Source organism: Dendropsophus ebraccatus, chromosome 7 (assembly GCF_027789765.1).
Source record: "Dendropsophus ebraccatus isolate aDenEbr1 chromosome 7, aDenEbr1.pat, whole genome shotgun sequence".
NCBI lineage: Eukaryota > Metazoa > Chordata > Amphibia > Anura > Hylidae > Dendropsophus > Dendropsophus ebraccatus.
Genome location: NC_091460.1, coordinates 11,668,353 through 11,684,471, shown reverse-complemented (window position 1 = coordinate 11,684,471; position 16,119 = coordinate 11,668,353). Strand labels below are relative to the sequence as shown.

Genomic DNA, 16,119 nt, shown 5'->3' with positions numbered 1-16,119 from the left:
AAATCTCCTGTACCTCCAGACGGCCCAATGCCTTAATCCCAGGCAAGCCCGTTGGTCTCTCTTCTTCTCTCGTTTTGATTTCTTCATTCATTTCCGTCCTGCGGAGAAAAACATCAAAGCCGATGCCTTATCCCGTGCCTCAGATGTTCTTGGACAAGACACTACTCCTCGTCATATTGTACCACCAGAACGCTTACTTCCTGTGGCTTCTACAGATCTTCGTCTCCTACCTCCAGGAAAAACGTATGTTCGCCCATCTCTTCGAAAAAGAATCCTCAAATGGGGACATAGTTCCCTATTGGCTGGTCACCCTGGTACACACAAAACTCTGCGCCTTATCTCCCATTTCTACTGGTGGCCAACGTTGCAGAGGGATGTCAAAGACTTTGTGTCCTCATGTACTTCTTGTGCAAAAACCTTGTGTACTTGTGTACTTCTTGTACAAAACCTCACGGCAGAGACCTCCAGGCATGCTCCATCCGCTACCGGTTCCAGAAGCCCCTTGGCAACACATTGCTATGGACTTCATCACAGACCTTCCTCTCTCTGCAGACAATCTTCCGCCTGCATGGTCTACCACTCACCATTACGTCAGATCGTAATCCAAATTCTGGCGGGCTCTCTGCCACCGCCTCCAAGTGAAAGTGAACTTCTCCTCTGCCTATCAACCCCAGTCTAACGGACAAGTTTAAAGAGTGAACCAAATTCTGGGTTGCTATCTACGTCACTTTGTGTCGGCTCGGCAAGATGACTGGTCCAACTTGCTACCCTGGGCAGAGTTCTCATATAACCATCTAGAGTCCAGTTCCACAGGACAATCTTCATTCTACATCGTATATGGACGCCCCCCTCGTCCTCCTCTACCTCTGTCTTCTTCTGCTTCCGACGTGCGCGCTGTCAATGAACTGGTCCAAGACTTCTCTGCCCTCTGGGAAAAGACTTGTCACTCCTTGTTACAGGCTTCCTCCTGTATGAAATCTCAGGCAGACAAAAGGAGGAGACCTGCGGTGGCTTTTACCCCGGGGGACAAGGTGTGGTTATCTTCCAAGTACATCCGTCTGAAGATACCCAGCTACAAATTGGGTCCTCGTTTCCTGGGTCCTTTTATGGTGTTTAGATGCATCAACCCTGTGGCTTACAAGCTCCGTTTACCTTCTTCTATGCGGATTCCAAACTGCTTTCATGTTTCTCTTCTGAGACCAGTAGTCCTTAATCGCTACTCCCGTGGAACTACCTCACCTTCTCCTCAAGTGGACACCACGGACGTTTATACAGTCAAGGACATTCTTGCCATTAAGACAGTACGAGGAAAGCGTTTCTTCCTCGTCGATTGGAGAGGTTGTGGTCCTGAGGAGAGGTCTTGGGAACCTGAAGCTAACATCCTGGACCGCAACCTCCTAAAGAACTTTGTGCAGGCCAGAAAGAGGGGGAGGCCAAAGGGGGGGGGTACTGTTACGGCCGCCAGTGCCGCGCGCCGCCCGTCCCTCTCACTTACTGGTGACAGGAGGTATCCTGCGCCTCCTTCGGCCGCTGTCTCCTCTCCCCCCTTGACTCCCGGTGTCTGCACTGCACGCCGCTGAGTCTCTGTGTCTCAGAGCCGGCGCGCGTGTCACCTACTATGTCTTAAAGGGACAGTGTCCCCATAATTGGTCTGGCCATTTTCCCTGCCCCTATTAAAGGCTGCCCCTTCCTATTCCCTTTGCCGGATCTATAGGGCTCATATCTGAGAAAGCATTCCCTAAGTTACTGTGAATTCCAGTGTACTAGTTCCGTGCTCACGTCCCCTGACTCCGTCCTTGTCTGCCGCCTGCCCTGACCTCTCTGCCTGTCCCTGACTACGTCACTGCCTTACGTCCTTGTACTTCGCCTCTCCTTGCCACCAACACAAGCAAGTTGCGGCAGGGGTAGCGACCTGGGGGTTGATTGCTGCAGCAAGCCCATCCTGCCTTACGGCGGGCTCTGGGGAAGACCAGTGGCCACTTAGATTCCGCTCCATGGTGCGGCTTAAGTGCTATCACCTGTGTGGCAACGCGGATCCACTGACTCCAGCCGTTACACTCGCGTATACATTTGCTATGCTTCAACGTCTAGATTACATACTATGGACTGGGGATCTGGCAGGAGCCAGGGCCCAACTTTACTTCTTTAGGGAGCATCCTCTCTTGCATCCTTCTTCTAGAGAATCCAAGGCAAGAATACCTCACACTTCCTCTATCCATGTGACTTCCTTCCTACAGCATAAGTAAACTGTGCTGTGAGTGGGTGAGGAGTGCATGTGTAAGATGTAAAGAGAAAGGTGATAGGTTAGAAGAAGCCATATCCGAAAAAAAGGGCCAAAAGCCCAAACCACATCAGATTGGATTCCCACTAATAAAATATAACTTTTATTGGCTTACAACTAAAATGAAATCTAATGGTGCAATTTAAAAGTACATACTCCTATGAATCTTGTTCTAAGTAGATCCCGCTCAGGGTATATTTCCTAGCTACGTAGCTGCAGACTACTAGCTAACATCAGAGTAAATTCTATCTCTGTATTATATTTAAGGTAAAGGAGTGTGCTTATAAAAACAAACAACGCATAGCCCCTCAACTAGTTTCACCCGCACGCGGGCGTCATCAGGGGGTGGGCTTATGGCTGTGCAATATCTGGACACGAATACTTGTAACAATGACATCTAGTGGTAAAAATTTGATACTGCTACATTACCACTTACACTTTTAAGTACAGACTTTTGCGAAGGATGTAACCAATAGCAACACCCATGGTGGGATACCACACATAGACTGCTGTAACATACCCTGCACTATACCAGCACCCCATCATGAAGGTGTGTGTGTGTGAGTGAATGTGTATGTGAGTGAATGTGTGTGTGTGTGTGTGCGCTGAATACAGTGCATGGGCACCCGCCCTATGTTTCCTTGAACCCTCAAGACAACGCATGTGGTGGCACGACATCCTGTACATATCACTGTGCTCATAGTGTCTCTTATATTACTACTAGGTATGACCTTATTGAAGAAATCACCACAAGACCTCCAGACTATAACTCAACCATCGTCAGCCCCCAGATATAACCTGGATGCATCGACAATAAGGTTGCAGCCTGTAGGGGTCCAGGTTTCTCATTGTCCACAGCAGTGTAAAGGCGAGGGTGGTTGGCAGGCAAGGCATGTAATGGGTGACTGGATTTTGAAAGTTGCCCAAAGTTGGGAAGATTTATTGTGTGTGCAGCAAGCTGGGGTGTGAACTAGAGAGCTGCAGAGTGAGAGTGGTGCAGGATGGATGGGTCTTGTGGTGCATCGCAGCCTAAGGGTCAATTTACACAGAAAAAATATCTGACAGATTATCTGCCAAAGATTTGAAGTCAAAGCCTGAAACAGACTATAAACAGAGATCAGGTCATAAAGGAAAGCCTTTCTCCTTTTTTCAAATCCCTTCCTGGCTTTGGCTTTAAATCTTTGGCAGATAATCTGTCAGATAATCTTTCTGTGTAAATGGACCCTGAGGCTATGTTCACACTACGTACTGTATATTTCAGTCAGTATTGTGGTCCTCATATTGCAACCAAAACCAGGAGTGGATTAAAAACACAGAAAGGATCTGTTTACACAATGTTGAAATTGAGTGGATGGCCGCCATATAATGGCAAATATTTGCTGTTATTTTAAAACAACGGCTGTTAAATTGAAATAATGGCCGTTATTTACTGTTATATGGCGGCCATCCACTCAGTTTCAACATTGTGTGAACAGATCCTTTCTGTGTTTTTAATCCACTCCTGGTTTTGGTTGCAATATGAGGACCACAATACTGACTGAAATATACGTAGTGTGAACCCAGCCATATATTATGGTGCGTTTACACAGACAGATTTATCTGACAGATCTTTGAAGCCAAAACCAGGAACAGACTATAAACAGGGATCAGGTCATAAAGGAAAGACTGGGATCTATCCTCTTTTCAAATCCATTCCTGGCTTTGGCTTCCAAAATCTGTCAGATAAATCTGTCAGATAAATCTGTGTAAACGCACCATTACTCACAGTCTTATCATGGTCTCAGGTGGGAATGGAGGCGTTTGCAGGAGCAGACTACTTCCTGCTGTGATCTCCCTCTCTTGGGGGCCACTGTAGAGGTTATTAGGGGGCTGCACCTGTGTGTAAGGTGGTTGGTGGTGGGGACCTGTAATTCCCTGATACTGCTGTCCGACAAGATGGCCCTTGATGATGGGGAGGTGCAGATGAACCAGACAACAGGGAGATAGGTAGGGAGGCAGTGTAACAATACCTCCTTTACTAAAAGCCTATAGGCACTTGTACAGTCCAGTTGCATACAGTTCTTAAAGGGCAACTCCAGCGTTACAAGAAAGAAAAACACACACAGTGTATATCACCATTCCTCCTTAAATCTCCTGCTAGCCATGTCCCCGGGTTTGGGAGACGGTGGGAATGGGGCCTGTTAGCTTATTAACATGCATTACAAAATTATATAATTTGCAATGAGTGTTCATTAAGCTAAAAACACAAACGGGCGGTGTTGTCCTTTAATACTGGTAGCCTTGAATGGGTTGCTGTGCTTTGTGTGTGGAGAGATGTTTATGTTTTCCTGTAAACCTCAGTTTGTAACTATGGTGTCCCAGCACAGGGTGCTGGTTCCTGGCACTTAAGTAAGTAGCTCCCTCAGGTTTACACAAGTGGGAGTTGGCGTGTTGTTGTGTTTTCCCCACTAGGTGTTACTACTGTCTTTATTCTTTATTCTGTACTATGCACAGCTGAAGGAGCAGAAGGGTTAATTGTTATGTGTCACATGTTATGTTTCAACCATTCACAGTTGAAGGTGCTTGTCTTTCTTTCTTTGTCATATCCTGTCTTCTCTTTCTTACACACACTCAGCCCCAACCACTCACAGGAGGATTAACATAGCCCCTGTAGGAGGAGTTAGTTCTTGGTGGAAGGAAGTTAGTTAATGGCTGAAGGTCCAAAGTTTTTCTTATTAACCCTAAAACAACTATGCAGTGCTAATCGCTACAAAGGGGGAAGAAACCAAACAGGGAACACCTTGCCCATGCCAGGAACCTCTCTAAAACGTGCAGGAACTGACCCCAATGGGACAAAGCTACTGTACGTCTACGTATCCTACTGCACAGTGCAGGACAACTGGGTATTCCTTGGAGTTTGCTACACCCAGATAACTGACGACTGGGGCTTGTATTTCTTACCTAGGACGGGTAGCCGCAACTAGGGGGCATAAGGCAATTGAAGACTAGAACAGTCATCCGTGAGTATGTGTATCTCTTTCACCTCTTCTACTACTTCTCCTGTTCAGGCAGAGCACACTTGGGCAGGGCCCCTCTGGCAACTCCTCTCCTCTCTCTATTGCAAAAGATGCACAGAGGGGGCCTAATTACTATAAAAAGTCAGGGAGGGGCCAAATTTCTAGAAGGAGTAGGGCCTTACTACTATGTTGAGGTACAGAGGGAGCCTTACGACTATATTACAGCACAGAGGCCTAACTACTATATGTGGGCACAGAGAAGTCTAACTACAACTATAATTTACTGCATATGATTATCTATAAGGGGTGTCTACATGGGACATAATAACTACTTGGGGGATAGAGACCAGAGGGGATTAACTACCGGGAGATTACATGCATGGAGGATATAGCCCACTTAGGGGGTAACTATCAAGATAGAGTTCCTACCTACTGGGGTAAGATTATTTACAAGGGTGATCAATAAAAAACAGAAAGACTACACGAGAGGTTTAATTATAGAGGTAATACTACCAACTGGGAGGCACACCTGCACAGAGAGGCCTAACTACTGTATGGATGCCCAGAGGTAATCTTTAAATGGATACAGAGGGCCCTAATTGTTTTATGGATACACAGGCGTGGATCTACAGTACGTACTATATAGGGACACAGAGGGCCTAACATACTTATACACAGAGGGGTTAATTACTACATGGAGTTACAGAGGGGTCTAACAAGCATATGGATACACAGAGGGGGCCTAATTGCTATTTACAGGCAGAGAGTGACATCCCTTTTATAGGGGTCACTGTAGAATCCTATATCCGCTACCTAGCACTATTTCTATTGACCAGACATCAAAGCTTTCAGGAAATTATAAGTTTAATAAAAATAAAATAAAGGCTAACAAAAGAAAAGAATAACAGAATGACAGGCAATAACTTCCTTCAATGTCCTATCTCTAAACTATACATGCAATGAAACAAATAACATATACTTTATACAAACATGACCAATCTATATACCTAATGAAAACCTAACATCTAATCTAATACCTAACATTAGTGATGAGCGAATAGTGAGAGATTCGAATATTCGATATTCGTACGAATATCCCGCGAATATTCGAATATTGGATCGAATATTCAATCCCATTAAACTCTATGGGAACAAGAATTTGATTAGTAAAAACATCTATTTGAACATTTGGAGGGTAAAACCGAAAGCTGGGGGATTTGAACGCTTATCGAATATTTATAGAATATCTCACTATTCGATCGAATATCTATTTGATCGAACAGTATTCGCTCATCACTACCTAACATATATACATGACTAATACCCTAACATACCTCTTGCCTATATGGCCCTGTATATACAGTATATGAAGTGCTATCACATTCACACCCACAGACACTCCCAATTACACCCCTTAGGTAATTTCCGGCCTTCCTTAAAACAGTCCAACCAATCAGGTTATTGGTAATAAGATAGGGGTCGTTTCACCAGTTTGTAGCAATGTTCCTCAATATCCTGCGGGTGGCGTCCTTGTATTTCTGGATACTCTGTGTGGTCTACTGGGCCTGAGGCAGTCTCTGTTAACCCAGGGTACATTCCAGATGGCCACTCCAATTGCCCTCTACACAGGATTAGGAATGGAGATAAGAGGACATCACATCCCTTGAGTATTCTGAAACGCCCAGGCTAAGTTTATGGCCCACATCAAAGGCACCCATGCTGGTCCTGCATAGGTCATTTTAGGTGATCCCGCACGTACTTGTTGGTTATTCAGTTGCCTATTGTGCACAAATTCTCATGAGCTTGCTGATAACATGCACCTGGTCAATCTCACATACCATCTCACTTTGTCCATTGTAGTGGTCAGATGTTAATAGGCACCTAGGCGATTTTGTATAAGCCTGATGAATACCCATTGTCCACTGTAATGGCATTCCAAACTGTCGGTGTCCCAGCTAGATTTTGCCCATCTTGTGACCTTTCCTGATATTAGGTTCATATAAAAATCCTTCACATCGCTCATGTTGTTCTCTAACAGTCACAGAAGGGCTTTACTACTATGAAAATGCACAGTGGGGGCCTAACTACCACATTGGGCTACAGAGGGGCCTAATAGCAATTTGGGGAACAAAGAGGCCTAGCTATTTACTGCTACCAAATAATTATCTGCAAGGCTTGCTTATATATGGGATATTACCTACTGGGGGGGGGAGTTATTGCAAAAATTCGGCTAGCCCCGGACACCCCACAGAACCTTTCGGATCGGCAAAGAAAAGTGGAAAAAAGAAGAAATCACCACTACGTACGGGACCGCATGTTACGCTACGAGCGTAAGTTACAGCATTTTCGTCCTCAAACAATGGTTTGGTTCATATTTTACAGCGCCGCAAACGATCCTGGCGTAAGTTCTTACGTAGTGTGAACTGTGCAGCCGTAGATCGTATACTTTCCATTGTACGCAAACTACGTAAGTCTCCGGCCGCTTATTCACGGAACGCGCTACAGCCGGAAGCTTACGTAGTGTGAACATTGCCTAGACTTTGATCAGCCGAGTCGGAGCATTGGATTTGGGTTGTCAATATAAGGTGTCTGGGGCAGTCTGGATCCACTACTTCAAATGATGTTTGTTCAGACAGAGATAAGCCACAGCGAGAGACCTCTCCCTCTCCATAGAAAACACAGGAGTGCCTGGCAGTGCAAAATGTTCCCCTGTATGGGGAGGAAGGCAGGAGGTCTAAGTGATGGATGAACAAGGGTTTACCCGTCAATTATTGCTCACCCACCATTAAGATAAAGGGAGAAGGATGTGTCACCTGGGAATAAAGTAAGAAAAACCCAATAGCCAATAACCAGTACCTGATCTTATCATCCTAGAGGAGCATCGTTTCTGATCCTTTCGCGACTCATTCACTTATCTAATATGCCCCTTCTTATTTTAACCCAAACCTCAACATAGAGATAGTTCATACCCTTCTAGTTACTGCAATAATTAACACTGAGATATATAATATTGTGGATTCTTCTCTTTATGATTCCTGTATGTGTACAGTATAAGATGGACAATCCATGTTATTACCAATGTACTAAGTATTATCAGTCCATGGATTATTGTTTCTCCAGGAACTGCCTCCTACTGGTCATCTCCGGTCTCCTAATAATATTGTAGCATTTCGGGAAGAATATACAGCTCAGAATCCCAATCTCTGAAGCCAATATAGCAAATATCTCCACCATGACCATGTTCTTCCCCTTACTGCTCAGATAGGCTGGGATGGCGCAGATCCACACACTGCAGAACACCAGCATGCTGAAGGTGATGTACTTGGCTTCATTATAGATATCAGGTAATGTCCTCACCATAAAGGCCAGAACAAAACTCACCGCTGCCAGAAACCCCAAATACCCCAACATGAAATAAAATGCCCCAACAGAACCTTCATTACACTGAATGATGATCTTTCCAGGATAAGAGTCCATGTCCTGCTCCTGAGATGGAGGAGAAACCCCCAACCAAATAACTCCATTCAGGAGCTGAAGAGAGGAGCAGATCAATACTACAGAATTGGGCAGCTTTACCCCCATCCATTTCCTCCAGGAGCTTCCAGGTCTGGTGGCTTTGAAAGCGATGGAAACCATAATGGTCTTGGCCAGGATGGAAGACACGGCAACAGTGAAGGTGACTCCGGTGGAGATTTGTCGTAGCATGCAGGTTATATCATCTGGGCGACCAATGAACAGGAAGACACAGAATAAACTCAGCTTCAGGGATAGAAGAAGAATGAAGCTGATGCTGCGATTATTGGCTTTTACTATCGGAGAGTCCAGGAAGGAGATGAAGATCCCGGATACAGAGACGGTTATGATAAGAAATAGTCCAGATGTGGAGGAGAACACGGCAGCCATTATGTCCTGATTGTATGAGAGAAAGTCTATCATTTTTGGAAGACATGCATATTTTCCGTCATTTGGCCATTGACCATCAGGACACTTTTGGCAGTTTTCACTACCTGGAAATGATGTAAGAAAACATGTCACATAATATTATAGGGCCTTGGCTGAATCATTTCATAAGATGTTTTAATTGTGAACATCAAATTTGAGAATGGTCTTAAATAGGCCTTTATTTAGGGTCCAAGTTTTAATATCTATGAAGGAATCCTATATTTTTCATTTCACACATAATACTGTATAAGAAGATAATGAGAGGTTGGTGGTGGTGGTGGGGGCAATGTTAATATATATTGTGTCAGATACAGTGATGATATAGTTACACATAGATGTCCATCATTGTCACTGCTAGAAAGGTTTAGACTCTCCTCTGGCCAATGCTGGACACAAGAATCCTCTTTATTGTAATCCACAGGTGGTGCGCATGCTGATGTGAAGTTCATAAAAAGATGCACATTAGCAGATAAAAGCAGCGGCACTCACCAAACTGCATGCGATTCAAACTACTTTATTTGTCATCCTTAGAACAGAAGTTGTACTGAACACAACTCAGGACATCTCGCAAGTGGGAGAGATTCAACAATTTCACAATATGTTAACTCTGTGTGGCCCAAGTTATGTTTAGTACCACTGCTGTTCTGTCTAAGGATGACAAGTGGCTTGAATCATGTCTAGTTTGGTGAGTGCCGCAGCTTTTATCTACTAAGAAACAGTGATGATAATAACTAATGGTAAAACTTAGTGAAAAACAATTTTTTAAAATACTGTCTATAACCTCCTCTCACAGGTGAATAGCCCCCTGTCTTCATCTTATACACCAGTGAACACCTGTGATCAATGCAAAGCCTATGACAAGTAAAAACTGCCTATGATAAGTAAAAACAAGTTCCTTGTCTTTCAACATGTTGAATTTTTCAACGATAATGGCGGTCTGCTGGCTGTCACTCTGTGTAATAGGAGTGGCGGGAACAGACTGCTTCTATATTCTATAGGCTCCCCGGATGACCTAAAGATCCCCTCCCGCAGCTTCCCGCGGCCCTCCTGCTCCAACCAACTCATTGTTGTTGCGTGTAATAGCGCTGGAAGCAAGTAGAGAATGGGGAGCAAGCGAGCGCTGATATGAGGTTGGCACTCACTTGCTCCTCACCATCGGCACGTGTAATAGAGGCTTAAGAGATTATGAAGTATCTGACTGCTGAGGAAGGTCCCTGTTCTAAAGATTGAGAGGGATCCTAGTGTTCAGACTGTGATATAGTAGTTCTGTCCTATCCTGTGTACACTGTGGCTATAAGATAACTACTCCAGATTGGAATATTACTTTAATCTATGTGTGTTGCGAGGGCCATGATTGCTGCCCCCCCCCCCTAATGTCTGACCTCCTAAATATCTCTTTATAATACTCATACCCTAATGTTCCTAAAACTAAAGCAGCCCCTCCATACAAAGAATTTGTTACCTGGAAGAGATATTTACCAGACACATTGGATATATGTCCTTCTGGACATGGGATACAATCATGGCAGCAGGTGTGATAGGTTTCTTTTGGAGATCGTCGAGTTCCTGGAAAACAAACTTCAGAACATAAACCTATTGGAACCTGGGGATAAAAAAAAGGCTCAGAATGTTAGTTTAGCCCAATGGAGCACAATCTGGCCCCCTGGAAGTTAAGTGGGGATGCATAGCATATCCACTTACCTTCCAGGGGGCCAGACTGCAGACCTCTGTAGAGATGCTGCATACTGTAAGGATCAGAACACCTGTCAAAATGCTGGGTGTTCTGCTTATGCCTTTTTTGTGTGTCTCTTCTTTTTTGGTTTTTCAGATATCAGTTTCCTGAGGATCACGCCGCTCACCAGCGAATATTTTTGTTTAATAAAATGGTCAACGAGGGGTGTGGCAGTGTTTTTATTTGAATAAGATATATTTTTCACTTGTGTTATCTTTTTTTTTATTTACTTTATAGGCCTAGTAGTGGAAGCAGTCTGATAGACATCATCCATTACTAAGCCAGAGCTTAGTGTTAGCAGCTAAAATGGCTGACACTAACCTCCACATTATTACCCCTGTAATTGGAAAAGTTAGGTACCATAGTCCTGGAGCTTAAAAATGTCACTCCTAGACTGGATGGTAGCAGGCTATTATCGGGCTGTGGAGGGCCAAAACAAATGACCATTCCCACCCTGGTTCTACCAGGCGTCTGCTGCTTTCTTTTCACCTGGATAGTTATGGAAGTGGGATGAATTCTATTAGCCTTTTTTTCTCAGTTTTTTTTATATTTATCCATTTATTTAAAATAATAATAATAATAATAATAATAATAATAATAATAACAACAACTAGTTCGGATCCCCCCATTTCTACAATCAGCAACTGAACACCTGAAACAGCCGTCGTTCCAGGGATCGTGTCTTGCACCTTATCCCATTCCCTCCCTGCTTCATGATCCATGTGGAATAAAAGCTAAAACCAGTCAAAATGGTAGAGATTGACAAGACATATTCCTGTATTGCAAAATTCCAAATTCTTACATGATTGGTGGATTTAGGAACATGCAAAATATCATCTGGGGTTTAATCCCCATTCATTCCTACATTGGTAGAGTGATGCTGAGCTCAACAATGTCCCCAGTTTTTAAATCTGTTGCACCTTTACCTAGATGAGGGCTAAACATTGAAATGTAAATCAGTTTGCTTGGTGTCTTTGAGGCGGTATCGGCTCTCCCAATCCATTGCTTTCCTGAAATGTTGATGACACTGCTTCATCAATTTTTATTTTCATGTTCAGGTGGGTGAAGTAGTCCACGAGGGGAGTTGGGACCACCTCCAAGCAAACTAATTAGCTCACAAAGTTTTTGGACCATATCTCCGGAACAGTACATCATTGAGCCCAACATCACCACACGGGTGTGCCTTGTGAAGAGATGAGTGGGCTATGTTCCCTTTAGAGAAGTGTTTCATCGTAAATTTCTGTGAATGTCAAAAAATTTGGAATTTTCTTCCCACCTTTCCGTGTCTCCATGTTATCTTCTCTGGGTTTATAGTCAGCTGCTCATCTCCCTGTAGTAATGGATTAAAGCTCCCTACTTGTTGATAATATATATAATATTCGGAACCATCTAGTAGTTTGCCTTTTCCTTGTACCAGGTTCACAATGTTTAGAAATTCCGGCATTTCTCCTTTCTCATTAAAGTTCGTGTTGTCATTGTGAAGACTAGAAAATGTGATTTCTTTCACAAAGGTTCTCAGCTTAAAAATAAGAAAATACTTCACTCGATCTGATACCACGTGGATGTCTGATACCATATCAGGATTTATGAGCTATTACATAGATACTTAAGCAGACTGACCCCCACATCCCTTCCATTTGTAACTAAAAGTTGATTATATTAATTTGTATTTTTAAAGTAGATTTCCAACAAACCTGCAGGCAGGAGGAAACTTAAAGGAGAAGTCCAGCTAAAATTTTTATTAAAGTTTTGTTTTGTCCCCCAAAAGTTATCACCAATATACACTTATTACGGGAAATGCTTGTAAAGTGCTTTTTTCCCTGCACTTACTAATGCGTCAAGGCTTCACTTCCTGGATAACATGGTGATGTCACTTCCTGGATAACATCGTGATGTCACTTCCTGGATAACATGGTGATGTCACTTCCTGGATAACATTGTGATGTCACTTCCTGGATAAAATGTTGATGTCATGACCCGACTCCCAGAGCTTTGCGGGCTGTGGCTGCCTGAGAAGATGGTGGCAGGGGGATACTGAGGGACACAGGGCACCGGAGGGACACTAAGCATCCCTCTGATCATCCTCTCCTGCAGCCACAGCCCGCACAGCTCTGGGAGTTGGGTTGTGACATCACCATGTTATCCAGGAAATGATTCTGAGGAGGATTCTGGCTAGCGGGGGCAATGAAAAATAGACCAACAAGCTTAGGGATATCAGTAAAAAAAAATTCAATTAAATACTCACTTAAGAGTCTCCATTGATACAATGCCCCCTATAACTTTAAATATGCAAAAAAAAAAAAAAAAACCCTCCCTGAGTTCAGTGCTGTGTTTTTTTGGTCTATTTTTTATTGCCCTGACGAGGGGCAAATACCCCAAAACAGCTGTCTGTGGATTGATGCCTGCATTGGTAAATACTTGATATGTTGCAATACGCGCAACAGAGTTAGACTTTGACACAAAAGGGTTTTTTTAATTGAGTTTTTTTTTCTCTCCCAATTTAACCGTATAAATAATATTTTGGGGGTTCCATCATACATGTTATGGTAGATTGAAAGATGCCGTTACAAAGTACACCTGTTCCTGAAAAATACAAGCCCTCACATGGCCCTGTAGCTGGAAAAATAAAAGAGTTATAGCGAAAAAGGAAAAAACAAAAACGCAAAACTGAAAATTGGCAACGTCCTTAAGGCCATCCCAGGCTCTGTCCTCCAGGGGTTAAATTATAGGGGGAAATGTATCAATGGAGACTCTTGAGTGAATACTTCATTGAATTTTCTGACCATAACGGTGGAAATATAAATTGTATTAAAAAAATAATAATAATAACAATAATAATAAAAAAAAGAGAGAGAGAAGAAAAAGAACATGAGTATGTCTGGAGAGGATTATGCTACCTACAGTATACCTGGGTCACAAAGTTTGAACTCTTTGCTCAGTCTTTGTTTATTTCAATTTATTTTTTGTTTGCTTTTTACAATGTGTTATTTTTCTAGCATTTATTTGAATATTTCTTATATCTTCCATTTTCACTTACTTTATGTTGGAATGTAAAGAGTTTCATTTGTTTTTCTCCAGTTCTCTGTGAGAAGGTGTAGAACTCATGGAGAGCGTGGGCCATACTCATCACTGACATATACACATTGTAGGTGACTGGATCTTTAGTATGATTATAATGCCAATCATAGATCTCCTCTCCAGTACAGTTCTTAAGGGAAATACCAAGTGTTACTGAATATACATAATCTTTTTCCTCGTTTCCCGAGAGACAACATTGCCAATAAATCCAGATATCCTCCAGTACCTTATCATCTGGTCGCTTGGATGGATGTAATGACAATAAATGTTCCTGAAATCCAGGGATGTAAATTATTGGAGGAATAAACAGCAAACTACGATCCACTATGACTGTCATCTCAAGGTCTCTGAAATTCACGGCTTCTGACCATAACGGTGGAAGGATCATTGTTTTCTTCCTCAGAATATGTCCTATAGGGAATAATAGTCCTAAGTAATCTCCATCTAATGTCCCACAAATAATTAAGATCTCCGAAGATGAAGATTTCAGAACTTCATAGTTTCTTGCTCCCAACCCTGTTAGAGAAACTTTAAGTGTAAATTCAGTACAAATCCCATATTTATTGAGAGTTCGGGTCAGATGTTCAGCTTCCCGCTCTCCGGGGTCATCGGCTGAGGTTATGATCCCGACCCAGTTCCATCCGAAACGTTTAATTAATTTTGCAATTGCTACATGTTGCGTCTCATAGTTCTGAACAGTTCGGAAAAAGTTTGGATACAGCTTCCTGTTACTCAGAAGTGGATCTCGGGCTCCATAACTGATCTATGACCATAAAATACAATGAACCCCTAATCACTTCTTAATAAAGTGCCCCTAACATTACATATTAGGCTATGTTCATACGTAAAAAAAAATATGTATTGGAGCTTTGCAAATACTGTACAATCTATACAGTTATTACAAAAAAAGAACTAAGACTTTGAAATGTGGATAAAAGATAGAAAATTAAAGAACACCCCCAAATATGCTATTTCATTATTGTTATTGAAACCACATTTACTCCAACTTTATGTTTATACAGGTATACAATAGAAATATGGTCTCTCCCTAGGACAAATGAAATGCTCATGAAACCTGCAGGAAAATCCTATTAATGGAAACTTGGGGGTCTACTGAGGCACAGGGATCTCTATCGTCAAACCTCAGTCGAACACTTTTTGGGATTTGCCAAAACCAGCTTAATTTGCTCCAAAAATAATCATAATAAAAAAAAATCGGGAAAAATTTACAAAAAATAAAACAAAAACTCCTCACAGTGAATCCCTAGCTTTCTTTCTTGAGCTTTGTGCTTCATAGTTCAAACATTTTGGGTCACCAAACTTGGTCCTCCTGTAGATCCCACATGACCTACACTGCCTGCTTCTTTTCTGCACCCCTCCTCCCATCATTGATGGTGTCCTTGGCAGCCAGCCGGGTTTCTAGGGTCACGGCAGCGCTTCTTATTGATGTAGCCGTGGCCTCACCAACCCATCAGAACTAGGTGTTTGTGGTTTGCAATCAGCTGACTGACGGCTGGTACCGCCAGTCACCTGCCTACATGGTCTGGGCTGGAAATTCTGGTCAAATGAGTATCCTCCACTTGTGTCCCATTCCTTGCCTGTGATAGAGCCTAGTTTACTAGTGTGTCTTGACCTAGCGTTCCCCTGTATTGTATTTTGGTGTTCTGACTTTGACTTTTGGACTTTGACTTCGCTATTGGATTACATTTTGTACTGCGCTGCCTATTTGTGGCTGAGTTGGAAACCTCACCATTCTCTATAGTGTTTTGTCTGTCCTGTTTTAGTTCTGTGTTACATATACACTAGTGATGAGCGAATACTGTTCGATCGAATAGATATTTGATCGAATAGTAAGGTATTCGATCTATCAAATATTACTGAATAGTTTGCCGAATATTCGATAAATATTCGATAAGCATTCAAATCCCCCAGCTTCCGGTTTTTACCTCCAAGTGGTTGAATAGATGTTTTTCAATAATCTAATACTTGTTCCCATAGACTTTAATGGGATCGAGTTACAATAGAATATTCAAGTATTCGGGAGATATTCGTACGAATATCGAATATTTGAATATTTCAATATTTGCTCA

General features: G+C 42.7%; 1 protein-coding gene across 1 annotated transcript; it reads right to left on the bottom strand.

Annotated features, from left to right (window-relative positions):
• Nucleotides 1-8,382: 8,382 nt before the first annotated feature.
• LOC138796438 (vomeronasal type-2 receptor 26-like) lies at nucleotides 8,383-9,180 on the bottom strand. Its single transcript, XM_069976041.1, has one exon. It carries the CDS (start codon nucleotides 9,178-9,180, stop codon nucleotides 8,383-8,385), a length of 798 nt encoding a protein of 265 aa, XP_069832142.1.
• Between the last annotated feature and the right edge of the window lie 6,939 nt (nucleotides 9,181-16,119).

Bases quoted from the DNA above. Each gene is read 5' to 3' on its own strand.
- LOC138796438 (XM_069976041.1), bottom strand. From the start codon at position 9,180: ATGGCTGCCGTGTTCTCCTCCACATCTGGACTATTTCTTATCATAACC.